The sequence below is a fragment of the Balaenoptera musculus genome, chromosome 10, assembly GCF_009873245.2.
Source record: "Balaenoptera musculus isolate JJ_BM4_2016_0621 chromosome 10, mBalMus1.pri.v3, whole genome shotgun sequence".
Classification (NCBI taxonomy): domain Eukaryota; kingdom Metazoa; phylum Chordata; class Mammalia; order Artiodactyla; family Balaenopteridae; genus Balaenoptera; species Balaenoptera musculus.
In genome coordinates, this window is record NC_045794.1 from 23,659,026 (window position 1) to 23,672,600 (window position 13,575).

The window sequence follows — 13,575 nt, forward strand, 5'->3', positions numbered from 1 at the left end:
ACTCTGGCTAACTCTCTGGACTAAGTTTCTTTAATTTTTTTTCTCCTGACTTTTCTCTGCTTTTTTTCTGCCCTCTCCACTCTTCACTTTGAATTGGATGTACTTCATAAAATGATGTCTAGATAATTCAGCCATTCTGCTGAATTGAACTTAAATATCGGACAAAATACATTTTAAGTGGTTTTAAACTAATGTGAAAATGTTGGAATTTGTACCAATATAAACATATTAAACTTAGGACCATATTCAAATACAGTTAAAAGTTACATCATGTTTCTTCTACTAGAAATCTTAAAGGATATATCTATATACACATAAAATTCACCTTCTGAGTCATGGTGTAATTTAGATTATATTTTATTAGACATTCTTTACAAATTTAAAATACTGCTATTTTTACATGCGCAGAGGAAAATCAGTTTGGATAATTATTTAGGCATTCATTAAAATCAACCACAATATAGAGACACTTAATTGTGTCATTTATCAACATACTTGATATGTATATCTAAAGTGCATTATGTTACAAAAAATATAGAAATTCAGCAGCACCAAGACACATTTACAAAATAAATACATCAGTTGACAAAATAAATTATGGTAAATGTGATAATAATAATTGGATTAGCCTTGGCAAAAAAAAAAAAAATTCACAATGACCAATGTGCAGTTTCATAGAGCAATGGGGGAGACAGTTTTATTCCAATGCATTTACAGTATTTACAGACAATAAATATTTCTAATACTTTCCATATGTTTATTATTACAGAATCCTGCAATATGTCTTCTGAACGTCTCTGCTGAAAATTTCAATGCCTCCTGTAAAGAGAAAGAAGGGAAAGAAGAGGAGAAAACAGGTTAATTCTCTTTACAAATGAAGAGACATAAAATAAAGGATGTAAATTAAGGAACATAGAATCACAATAGAAAGAGATTCAGGGGACTGCTTGTAAATATCTTTTACAGAAGGTGATTGTGGGATCCACCTGACTTTCTAGAACTCTGCTACAGGCCGGGTCTTTAATCTGATCAAATGGTCAGCGTAGACCAGAAAGGAAAATGGGTAAGGGACAAACTTGAGAATTCAGAAATAAGGCCAGGTTGTGCAATACATCATTAAATACACCTTGCTTAGAAGTTTATTCCCCGGTGATGCCCAACAGAGGTGATGCAAAGGTTGCTTATTCTGTTCAGGTTCTCATTTGGCCAATCTCTCACTAAGATAATGGGCTGTTGTGAGGGTAGAGTGTGTGATTTGGGGTAAAGGTTAGAAGGATGTGTAATTAAACAAAGTATGTTTGGTTGATGATTTGATGATATCTGTCCTTCTTTAGCTGTCCTTAAACACTAGTGAATAAAACTATCATTGGATTTTAGTTTTTGAAGCCAAAACTAGGATAGAATTGCTGCTAGTTTTTTGACTGAATCTTGCATTAGATATTGGGAAAGCCCATTTTAAATTAGAGAATAAGAATCAATTAATTTAAAAGTATAAAATAACAATATTTCACATCACTGTGTTTGTTTTATTACCCAGAATAAGTTACCACTTGGGACTGACACCTTTTCGAACCCTTCTAAACACTGTAATGACAGTATTTTAAGATGGGCTAGTGACTTTTTCCTCTACTTTTCTCTCTCCTTTTCTCTTCTCTCTGTGTGGTCTACTTCAGGGAATACATATTGGTGTCAAGGAAACAACTACGGAATGGAATCTGATTGGCTGTGTCACTGCATTAACAGCCAGAGTTTTACATGGCAGACCTGCATGGTTGTGAGACCTACCAAGAAGCAAACTCTTGACAATTTAGGAATTTTATGTGCAGCTTGAAGAATGAAAAGCAAGTTTAGCATTTAGGGCGTTTTAATGTCTTAAGGAATTGACCTCTTCACCAAGAGTCTTGTTTGGAATGATAAAATAGCTCCTAGTTACACAGAAAAAAATAGTTTATGATTAAAATTTTAAATGGTGGGCAGATATGGATGGATGCTATGAATAAAGTCCAAAAGGAAACTGTCAAAGTCAATAATTTGTGTACTGTACTGATTTTTAAATGTCTTGGTACTAAATGGTATTTAGTGAATTGAGTTTCAGAGTAACACAAGCAAGGAGGGAATGAATAGTCTCGAACAATTATTTCCTCAGAGGGAAAGAAAAAGGAAATAAATTAAAGGACCAAGGAAAAGATCTTTTAATTAAGTTTCACCCTGCCCAGCCAGTTTGCTTGCTATCTTTCCTTCTGATTTCCCTTTAACAAAGGCATGTAGTGGAACAGTCAGGTAAAATATATACCATGACCTAAAAGTATATGTATGTTTATTACACATATGAGTATGACAACACTTTAGACCTCTAGCTCTTCTGAGTACTGAAAAGCGTTTATATTATTTCTAAATCACTGTTTACCAAGGCAAATTATATGGTCTCAATTAAATGAGTTCTACTGTAACTGGACATCTCATTTGCAACATCAAAAATTCCAAAATGTAATTTCCAAAATTTAAAGCTCTGTATTTTCCACTGAATGGTTCACGTGAGAGGATCCAGACAGTGTTAGCACAATAGTTTCTTTTAAGAAATACCACCACTATTATATATTAGAATAAGGTCCGTGCTTGCCATATCATCAGGCCTCTTAGATCATCGTATAATAATGCAAAGAGATTAAAGAGAGGACATTAATAAAAGGTTGGTTGCTTACAAATCTTTAAAATAGTTATTCTGAAAAGATTCTAGTTGGATTACAAAATTTGCATGACCCCATATGTTCTCATCAGTACACTCCTGAATTTCCCCAATTTTCCCTACACCTCTATTGCGTTGTATTGGGAGAATGCCAACATCTGGCTGCCAAATGAGCAGTGCTTTCCATGAACATCCCTCAGAACCAGGGAACAGAAAGGAAAAGCAGAAGTATTCTACTTGTTTCAGTCCTAGGTCTGGATTTGATTAGGGCACTGCCTAATTTTTACTAAATCTATTTTTTTAAATATCTTTATTGGAGTATAATTGCTTTACAATGTTGTGTTAGTTTCTGCTGTACAACAAAGGGAATCGGCTATATGTATACATGTATCCCCACATCCCCTCCCTCCTGAGCCTCCCTCCCACCCTCCCTATCCCACCCCTCTAGGTGATCACAAAGCATCTCCCTGTGCTATGCAGCTGCTTCCCACTAGCTAGCTATTTTACATTTGGTAGTGTATATATGTCAGTGCTACTCTCTCACTTCGCCCCAGCTTCCCCTTCCCCTTTGTGTCCTCAAGTCCATTCTCTACGTCTGCGTCTTTATTCCTGTCCTGCCCCTAGGTTCTTCAGTACCATTGTTTTAAATTCCATATATGTGCGTTAGCATATGGTTACTAAATCTGCTTTAACTTAGAGACACCTTTGGGATAAGAATTGACGAGGGCTGGTTTTCAATTCTCCAGATATTTAAGAGCATTGCAAATTTTAAATGAATAGAATTCATTAAAAAGTATTTCTACTTCTGTTTTTATAACATATATATTATGGACAAAAATAGGTTCTGGCAATAAAGTAAAACCCTTGCATTAGTTATACATATGTACAATTAGGATCATATCTTAAAATACACTGAATATGTGCATTAAGCCAAGATTTATGGGGTTTGTTACCCCTTATAGATCCATTAGATATCTGCAGAATAGATCATTCACTATACTGAAGATTCCTCTAGTGGCACTGCCCATTGATTATTGAAGCTGTACTACTTAGCCAGTATAACTATTATTTATATGCTATTTAATGATGGGTTTTGTCAACGTAACTCGAAGAGAGATGAGATGGTAAAAAGGTTCAAAATCCCCTTTGAAACATCACTCTGTCATCCTTTCTCTACCAGTCAGGGGAAAGGATTGGAGAAGTAACGGGGGACTCTTTAAATAATGAGATCATTACTGCATATGATGCATTCTTGTGTTGTTTTCCTCTTTCTTTCAAACCCCACAGAAGGGCTGTACTGAAAAGTAAAAACCAAAAAAGATCCTATCAGCGGAAGTGCAGGGGTAAAGAGCAGCTCTAACACTGCGCTGGCCTAAGCGTCAGGAAATGAAATAAAGGCAGTTCTGAGGACCACCTATCCCAGTTCCCAGGTCTGCTCAGTTGCCTTAACTGTGGAAAGCCTTCGTTTTCTATTTTATAAAATGAGATTAATACTTGCCCCGTTTTTGCCTCACAGAAACACACATAGGTAGATAGATAGATAGATAGATAGATGGATGGTACAACCAGAACGAAATCTAAAAGCACCCAAATAATAATTACATGTAATCTCACTTAATCTTCACCTGACCCAGTGAGGTTGGCACAAGTACTATCTTTATTTCACCGAAGAGGGGAGTTAGTCTTAGAAAGACCAAGGAACTTGCCCAACGTTATGAGCTTTAATAAGTTTAGACCCAAGACTTGAACCTAAGGGTTTTGGCTCCAAAGTCTGTGCATATGAGCATCTGTGAGCTAAGAATAAACAAGCCACATAGATGTGGTTTTATTATTCCTACTATAATACCCTAGAGGAAGTATTTCAACTTGCAGTGGACAGATAGATACATGAGAAAAACTTATATCTTATAACCAAGTCTATACTTGAAAATTTTCAGAAATCATGATTTTTGTTTCATGAACTGGTAGAAACCAGAGTTAAATTTAATTAAATAAATTTAAAGTCTGTGTTTAAAATTTTAAATTTAATTAAATGAAAATATATTTAAATTTTAATTAAATTTAAATTAAAAAATGTGGACGGCTGAGAACTGTTTATGGTAAGATATTTTTCTGTAGTGTTTGTAGGTCATATCAAAGCCTTCTGCGTTCTCCCTTGGAGTGAAAAAAAGAGAGAAAGAAAGAAAAAACAATCATAAAGTTTGACCTGGTGTGAGTGGGGGAAACAAATACGTTTCTCTAACAAATGGTGAAGGTGCGCTAGCTTCTAAAGCTTGAGTGAAAAAATGAAAGGGGTTAGTAGAGCACTAAAGGATTGGTGTCGGGGTTTGTTGGTGGAGAAAGAAGCAGGGTGATTAAACCCCTTGGGTGTTGAAGGGCCAGGAGCACACTGCTTTAAGGCAGGCCGTATCCTGAGCCATCTTGGTTTTGTAAGCTTTTAAATTGTGGACCCATTGATGGAGGGACAGATAGGGAGGAGATTCTAGGTCTGTGCAAGCCAAAGCAGAATAGAGGCTCCACACCCCACCTGGGGGCACGGAGGAGGGGCTGGGGCCCCGGGGGAGCCGGTTACCGTGAATTGAGCTCCAGCGATGTCGCGGAGATGTCAGACAGGTGGTCCGCTTCCAGCCAACACCCAGCCACGCCCGAGTTCAGCCAGGCCGATCGAGTTCGCCGCTTCTTCTTTTCCTGCTCCTTGCGTTTTCCAGGCTTGCTTTTCTTTTTCTTGCCGGGTGTCTTCAGTGGCTGCTCTTTGTACGTCTCCACCTTGTTGGTTTCCTGAGTCAGGTATCTGCCCTCATCGTCAGTCCCAAATCGGACGGGGTGGTTCTTGGTGTTGGGAGCAGGCTTGGAGTTGGGGGACACCTCCGAGGTAGCTCTGATTTCAGCTGTGTGGATTTCCGCGATCAGATGGTGAAGGAAGAATCGTCGCCGTAAGTCTTGGATGGACTTCCCCTTGTCATGGAGAAGCTGGTGTTCAGACACAGCCCTTTTGCTTTAAGGGAAAAAGAACAGGAGGGGAAGGAAACAATGACATTTTAGTAGATGGCGGAGACCACAAAGACTCGGGGAAAGCCCTTTAAATTGTCTAGTTGAGCCGATACAGGATACAAACTAAGCTGGAAGAGCTGCAAGCCGACTGAGCAGGGAAGGGGCGAGAGCGGAAGGGAAGAGCCGGCCGCTAGGAGGCTCCAGCTCCAGCCTCAGCTGTGCGGCTCCCTAGGTCTGTGACCTTGGTGAGAACATGAACATTATTGGGCCTCATCTGTTTAAAAGGAAAGGATCAGATTCTGAGATTTCTATGCTGTCTTCTCAATTTAAAATATTATGATTCAGTTATTCAAAGAAATGGACAGAAACCTCTGGGCTTTTTCCCCCACATTTTTCAGAGTTGTGTTGGGGAAATAAATCCAGGTGTCCTAGTCTGGGAAACAAAAAGGTGGCTGATTTCACCTGAGTACTCGCCCCAGGCATACTTGTGCATGAACAGGCGTGCATGCACGCATACTGCTCCCCACTTGAGAGAATAATAATAATACTGAATCTCAAAGAACAGCAAGCTCTACTAGTAAAAGCAAACAAAGACTGAAAGATGAAGTGAGCTGTGAAGCCTGTCTAGGAAACCACCTGACTAACAGACTGAATGTGAACATGATTGATATTAGACTATGGGCTACCAAGAACCTATATTTGAAGGCCAGCTGTCAGAGAGAGCATGCATAATTTTCTGTAAAGTAGTGGGTGGTCTCTTTAAAATGACTTTGAGTGTTTAAATTAAGTGAGATCATTCTATTTCATCTGTGCGTCTTTTTTTTTTTTTTAATTTAGAATTTCAGAGGGTAATATCCTTAGTACTTAACTGAGAAATTCACTATTCTATTTGTTCTTTGTCTTAAAAATATCCCTAGAAACAAATATGATTTTTCTATTTAAACAACACTCTAATGAAAATATAGTGAAAAAGAATAAACTAATTCGCTATCAATTCTTTTAGATAACACCCCGACTCTTGCTTAAATGTCCGTTCATGTATTCTTGTATTATTCTGTGTGTATTTGTTAACCAAATCTAAGTATTGCATACATGAATCAGTCATATTATGTCTGCTACAACTATGCTGCACCTAACTCCAATTTCTACCACTGAAACAACTCTCCAAAGTGGCTCATTTTCAAAAGTATCTGAAGGGGCCTTCCCTGGTGGTGCAGTGGTTAAGAATTCGCCTGCCAATGCAGGGGACACGGGTTCGAGCCCTGGTCCGGGAAGATCCCACATGCTGCGTAGCAACTAAGCCCGTGCGCCACAACTACTGAGCCTGCGCTCTAGAGCCCGTGAGCCACAACTACTGAGCCTGTGTGCCTAGAGCCCGTGCTCCGCAACAAGAGAAGCCACCACAATGAGAAGCCCGCACACTGCAATGAAGAGTAGCCCCCGCTCGCCGCAAATAGAGAAAGCCCGTGCGCAGTAACGAAGACCCAATGCAGCCAAAAACTAAAAAAAATTAAATTAAAAAAAAGTATCTGAAGGTATTTCACAGGGCTGCATCCCACATATTGTCATTCCCCTGACACTACGATAGATTTATCTGGTCTCTTAGTATTTTCATTAATACAACTTTAACTCCTCAGAGAAATATGACTATAATAAATAGCACTCTCCTCATTTTACAGATGTGGAAAGTGAGGTTCAGAGAGATTAAAGGCCTCACACTTGCTCACATGATGAGAACAGGCAGAACCAGTCTCCAAAGACGAAGTCTTTTGATTCTAAAACCAAGATTGTGTTATGACTTCCTCAACCCTTTCTCTTGCTGGAGCTGAAGTGTATGTTGAGGAAACAAGAAAGGAAGGGCATAAAGAGCCTGTGGTAGGACCCATGGCAAGGGGCACATGGACAACAATTTATCAGTTTCCTTGAAGACCAAGCTTGTCCCAAGAAGTACATTTTCATCACCAGAATAACGAACCAGGATTCCTAGAGTCTGGATTATCACTGGGGGAATGAGACATTGTCTAGTTATATTGTGAGTCCCAGAAGGGTAAGGCATGAAAACACAGTCATTATTTCTCCGGACCTTATAGCCAGAATACCAGCTTCCTTTCAGCATTTTAGCGTGCGCACTGACTTTAAGCCATGAAGCTTGTGCAAAAAAGACATGACTTAATGGAAAAGAATTTAACAGGAACCTGGTTTAAATGAGGCATGAAGGAGTCTCTCTTCCTTTTTGAAGGTGCCACATGTGACTAGATTAAAATTCACTTACTTTGTGGCAGTAGTTAGTATCCTGGAAACTTTTAATAACCTACAAATTGGAGGCTTTGCTGCAACAGATTTATATTGTCTAATAACATTTTTAAAGAATAGGACTGATATACTTGCAAGTATTATAAGTATTGCAGTTTAATAAGTATCTTTTAGCAAAATGTCACGTTAAAGAACGAAGTTCTTAGGCGTGATCAATTATACTATTTGGAGCTTTTATTACTTTCTCAATTCCTGGCAGATAGCCACCCATCTGTATTGTTCTCCAAATGTATAATACAGCCTATTCTAGCTTAACTCGGGGTCAAAGCTTTTAACAGTTGGTCTGTTCTAATCAAGCCACTGTTGCTCATGCCTCCTCTGACTGGCATATATGCCTGTCATCCTGGCTAGCCTGTCAACTGTGAGTCATGGTGCCTTCCTAACTCAGGCATTGCTCTTTCCCAGGATGGTTCTCATGGGAAATGGAGTGATCATTCTATCCTCTGTTTTATAAAAAGCCTACAATATGGCACAACTTTGTCCAGATTAAAATAGTACATCTTTCATGGGGTACAAAGATTCTTTCTGCCTTTTAGGGGTAATTATTAATATATTAGAAAACACAGATTTTCTTAAATGTTCAATCTGAAATGCTGTTACATAATTTACTTACTAGCTCAAAGATGTCTGCATTTAAAATATTGTGAAGAATGAATTTCTGATTGAGCAACTACATTAGAGGATCAGGAATATAATAGTATCTTTATTGTCAACAAGAAATAAGGTCCATGGAGTGTTCTATTTATTTTCCAAATAAGACATTAACTGACACAAGGGGAAGTGACTAGCATGTACAAACTAGATGTACACGGGTGGTGGGCAACACGTTCCAATTAGGGAGGCTTTCACTTTAGATAATTCTGAACTACTTAAGTTGTAAATATGGCCTCAGTAACAGTCTGTTACTTTATATGTCTGTAAACATTGCATAGCACAATGGTTCACATGACATTTATTACATACCCAACATGGAAAAACAAGTATGCTATGTTCATGGTCTCCTTGGATTATTATTAAAAAATGCAAAAATGTGGAGGAAATGCTTAACACAGATAACTCTGAATTCAGTCAAAATACAGCTCTTCTGCCTTAAAAAAAAATCACTCTCAAGGGAGTTTTCAGGGAAGAAGATTAAATTTCTAAGGAGCTCTCATGGAGCATAGGGAACAGCTGGAGCGATGGGAATTCCGTTTTCAGCACAGGAAGAGATGGCATGCTCGTGCTGATGCTAGGCTCCTAAGGAAGGCATCTGGATTTGAGAAGAAAAGTTCTGTGGTACATGGAAGAGTCAGGGTTAGGGTGTTCGAGTTAAGATGACTCACCAGAAGTCCCTTCCAACCCAAATGACTCAGTTGAAAGTTATGCTTTTCACTAAGTGGAATAGACCCAGTCTGGCTCCCAAGCAAATCAGTCAATGATGTTTTAGGTTTCTGAATCTGCTGGGGTTTTCTTTCTAAGTTAAACACAAAGACCGCCACCTGCCGAAAGCCACGTAAATCTGGACAAGAATGTCCGCAGGTCTCCAACTTACTCACGCTCTAGACTCATTAAGTAAAGTCCTTTTGGACTCACAGGTCCAGAAGGTTCACAACCTACATTGCCATGGCCTGGGAAGTGTTATTGTTGTAGTAATTTCCTCTCCCTTAAAAGTTAGCCCTTAGCTAGAAAACATCTAAAAGCAGTTTCCCTAATACTTGGTGTGAAAAGTAATCGGGGAGTAATATGATTTGATTACATGTTAAAATTTCTTTCAAGAAACTAGGTTGATCTGTCGCAATAGTAGACTAATGTTTTGTCTAGCACACAAAATTTACTGTTACTTGGCAATAATGCAAAAATAATGACTTGTTTTTTTAAACTCCATTTGGCTGCAATAATTTGATGAAATCTTTTTATCTGCTGATGATTTCAGCCTCCATGAAAAACCATGGCTGTAATGTGATGATCTATTAGCCATTAACTATAAGAATGTTCTGTGGTAGTTTTATAACCATCTGCTGAGTGTGAGTGTTTAACTGCAATATTGTATTTCACCCACAAACAAAACTATAACAGAGTCTCTGGCTGCTAAATGGTTTCTGATGTGTCTTTTGCAAGGTGCAACAAGGAAAGAGTTAAAAATAGCCTTTAGGACTAACTTAGCACTATTTTTATGCCATAACTGTAGATTTAATCATGGCCCATTTACTGTTTCTCAAAAGAGAAAGCAGGTATTTCTTAAGCAACTTTAAAGAAAAAAATTGGCTCTGTTCCAAGACAGTATTTTTTGACCAAATAAATACAGCATTTAAGTGTGCTTTTAAAAATTTAGTCTTCATCTATATTTATATATGGATTTTACATAACTGAATTAAATACAAGTTTCAAAATGAGCAAAAAGTCAATACAGTTTCCAGAAATACATCAGCAAAATGTTGATTTGAAGAATACAATGCAGCTTTATCTTCAGCACAATGTTCTACACAATTTGCCTTAGGAGATTCATAATAGATTTTCATTTTGGTGCCAAGGTTCAGACATGTCTAAAGTAATTTCATTTAAGGATTTTCTGCTTTAATAATAATAGACCAAGGACACATATAAAAAGTTGCCTTTTTGTACACCCTTTGGAATTTCCAAGGAAGCACCAGGAACTTGATTGTAAGTATTAGATATTGCTATTTTTATTGTTAGTGTAAAAGTTCTCCTTAATTCCTTCACCAGAGGCAAACTTGTCTCAGTTCTCAAACTTTATGGTTTTCCCATCCTGAACACCGAGAGCGCAGCTTAAAGATCACCCAAAGATGGTCTTACACACATTAATGAACTGCTAGGTCCAACGGATTATTAAGCTAGTGTACTCGCCCACTCTTCCAACTTTTCAGTCACACAACATGGTGTTATTTCTCTGGTGTGCTTTGAGGTATGATTAGTTTAAAGTCAAAATTATCACCAAATGAAAAGTCAAAGAATTTTAAAGTCAAAGAATCACCAAATGAAAATGCCAAGATACAAGTTTTCAGTCTACAGTGCAAATATTTGACTCCAGATTAAAGAGCTGTTAGCAATAGTTCCAAGGGGGAAAAAAAGTTTCCACACCTAATATTCATTTTGGAATTAAGCACTCTAGCGTTCTTGAACGGTATCAATACCAATGTTGGAGTTGTGCCATTGCAAAGTTGTTACTACTTCATTATATAATATGCCTACATTATGTAATGTGGTCCATTTTATATGCTTAAAATTAAGTCATTCATAATAAAATTAGATGTAAAGTTTTTGCTTTTCACACAAAACCTGCCACCCACATGCAGTATGTACGTACATATATATACAAGTTCACACAGACATATGTCGCCTGGATCCCTCAGCTTCCTCCGAGTTATCTAAGTCTCTTGCAATCCTCACAGTTTCAATATCTTCCCAGGTCCTGAAAGTAACCCTTTTTTTTTTTTTTTTTTCACTAAAGGAGATTTTGCCTGGAGGAGATTCTGTAAAACGCTCCCTCTCATGGAAACACAAAAAATTTGTCTCTTGCCTGTTTCCCCTTGAGGTTCAACCAGTTCTCCCGCCGGGTTTGAGGAGCCGGGCTCAGCCCCGGGCAGGTAGCGGATCTCTCCGCTCTCTAACCCGGGCGAGGAGCATCAGTGACCGCGGCGAGCCCTGGGCAGCGCCCCAGCCTGGTGGCCTCTCCCCCTGGACTCCCCAGCCCTCACCCGGCGCCCTGGGGACGGCCGGGCACTTACAGTCGGCGGCCGAGCTCCTCCACCGAGCGCCCGCAGGAGGGCACCGAGTAGCTCAGCAGGAACACCGCGACGCTCCACTGCTGAACCAGCCTCCACAGCATCGTATCCTCTCTCTCTGGGGACCTGCAACGGAGAGCAAAGGGGCCCGAAGTGTCAGTGCGGCATCTCCATCTCCCCGCACCACCCCGCTGCGCCCCGTCAGCCTGCTCTCAAATAGCCTCTTCAAGGGCATCTCCCAAGTTGCAAAGAGGAAGAAAAAAACTTTCTCTGGAGCCTCTCGGCACTTACTTATTTAGGAACAAACTACTGTGCTTTCTCCAAACCACACAGGCAAAAAGGGACCAAAAAGAGGAAGAAAAAAAGAGAAAAATCAGAGGCGCCTCCTCCGAAATAATAACCAAAATGAAATGGGTTTATATATGTATCTATGATGAGCAGCGTGTTTACACGTCTCCCATAGCAATGTCTAATTAATCTGGCCGGCAGTATCTTGGGTTCGGGGAGCAGGGCTAACCCCTTGTTAAAAAAAAAAAGAAAGTTTCCCCTTCCGAAGTCTGCTTCTTTGCGAACTAGGCCGTCTTGTTCCAGAGCCACTTGCAGCGAGACCCACATATATATACCTAGCTGTGTGTCTACCTCCTCTGGTGGGCTGGTTGCTTCCGGAAAGTTGATTCCACACACCCTGGGAACCAGTTTCAAGTGCGTGTGTCGTCGATCAGGAGGGCCAGGTGGCGGCGAGGGCGGGTTAACAGCGGCGCGGAGGGGCGGCGGCGGCCTGAGCGAGCGGCAGGGCAGCAGCGGCCCCGCTTCACGGCCGGGGAGTCATGCTGGCCGGGCGGCGCAGGTTGGAGGAGAGTTGAAAGCCGAGCAGGGGAATGTTCACACGCTCGCAGGCAAACCTGCCGGAGAAGTGAGCGAGTCGCAAAGAGGTGGCGCCCTAGGAACGCGCGCGGGGCGAGCGAGGGCGCGGGCGCGCGGGGGGCGGGGGAGGCGACGGGCGGCCGGAGCGACCGGAGGGGAGCCCCGAGCCGGGAACGTCCCGCCGGCCACTGGGAGCACCCCTCCCTCCCCGCGGCCCCCGGCGCTGCCCGGAGCTCCCCCGAGCCCCACCCCGGAGCGCTGGCCCCGCCGCGCCAGCCCGGGGCCGGGGGCGTGGGCGGATCCGCACGTTCCCGCCGGGTCCCTCCGGCCCCGGACCGCTCCGCGGATCTGCGAGCCGAGGTGCCGAGGGCGTGCGGACCGCCCGGAGCAGCCACGACCCCCGTCGCGCAGCTGCAGCCGAGCCCCGCGGGACGCGCGGGCGCCCAGGCCGCCGGGGGCGGTCGGCAAGGAGGAGGCCGAGGAGCCGGGGCGGAGAGCCCGGGCGCCCGGCATCCTCGGCGGGGAGGTCGCGGGCCTTTGGCTAGTGCCTTTTAGGAGCCTTAAGCCCGCTTTGGGAGCTCCGGGAGCGTGATGGGAACCCTCCTCCCTGGCCCTTTCCTGGGACAAGCTGAGTGGGGAGTGTTGACTAGGCAGGGGGGAATCCTTCGCAAAGAAGAGTAAAAACGGTTTCAGACTTCAGGTCGAGATGGCATTTCTTGCTGTCTCAGAACAGCTGAGGACATCTGGAGCCTGTCCAAGAAAGCCCGCGCACAGGATGGAGACCCCCTTTTGAATTGCAGAGGGGGACCGAAAACTCCTGGGGAGCGCACACGGCCCTTCCGCCCACAGACAGGAGTCTAACCCACTCTTTTCCCCGATAACCTACTCTGTTCCCCGCCCCCCCCCCACCCCCACCCCGCGTCCCCTGTTACATATTCTAGGATGACTCTATCCTTGTCGCTTCAGCCTGCAGAAGCAGCGGAACTATCGCTCTAAGCT

General features: G+C 41.9%; 1 protein-coding gene across 3 annotated transcripts; it reads right to left on the bottom strand.

The window, feature by feature from the left end:
* Positions 1-341: 341 nt before the first annotated feature.
* On the bottom strand, positions 342-12,669 carry PTHLH (parathyroid hormone like hormone). Of its 3 annotated transcripts, none has more exons than XM_036866313.1 (4): positions 12,352-12,669; positions 11,716-11,838; positions 5,259-5,681; positions 342-819 (listed from the first exon to the last, which is right to left on the bottom strand). In XM_036866313.1, exons 2-4 carry the CDS (start codon positions 11,814-11,816, stop codon positions 810-812), a joined length of 534 nt encoding a protein of 177 aa, XP_036722208.1. In that variant the 5' UTR covers positions 11,817-11,838; positions 12,352-12,669; the 3' UTR covers positions 342-809. The 3 variants fall into 3 exon arrangements, with proteins under 3 accessions (XP_036722208.1, XP_036722206.1, XP_036722207.1); XM_036866311.1 differs by lacking the exon at positions 12,352-12,669 and adding an exon at positions 12,004-12,307; XM_036866312.1 differs by having other exon boundaries at positions 396-819; positions 12,336-12,669.
* Between the last annotated feature and the right edge of the window lie 906 nt (positions 12,670-13,575).

Excerpts from the sequence above, each read along its gene's own strand:
- PTHLH (XM_036866313.1), bottom strand. The coding sequence starts at position 11,816 with ATGCTGTGGAGGCTGGTTCAGCAGTGGAGCGTCGCGGTGTTCCTGCTG. Across the intron at positions 5,682-11,715 it reads GAGGAGCTCGGCCGCCGACT|CAAAAGGGCTGTGTCTGAAC; the intron begins GTAAGTGCCCGG and ends TTTCCCTTAAAG.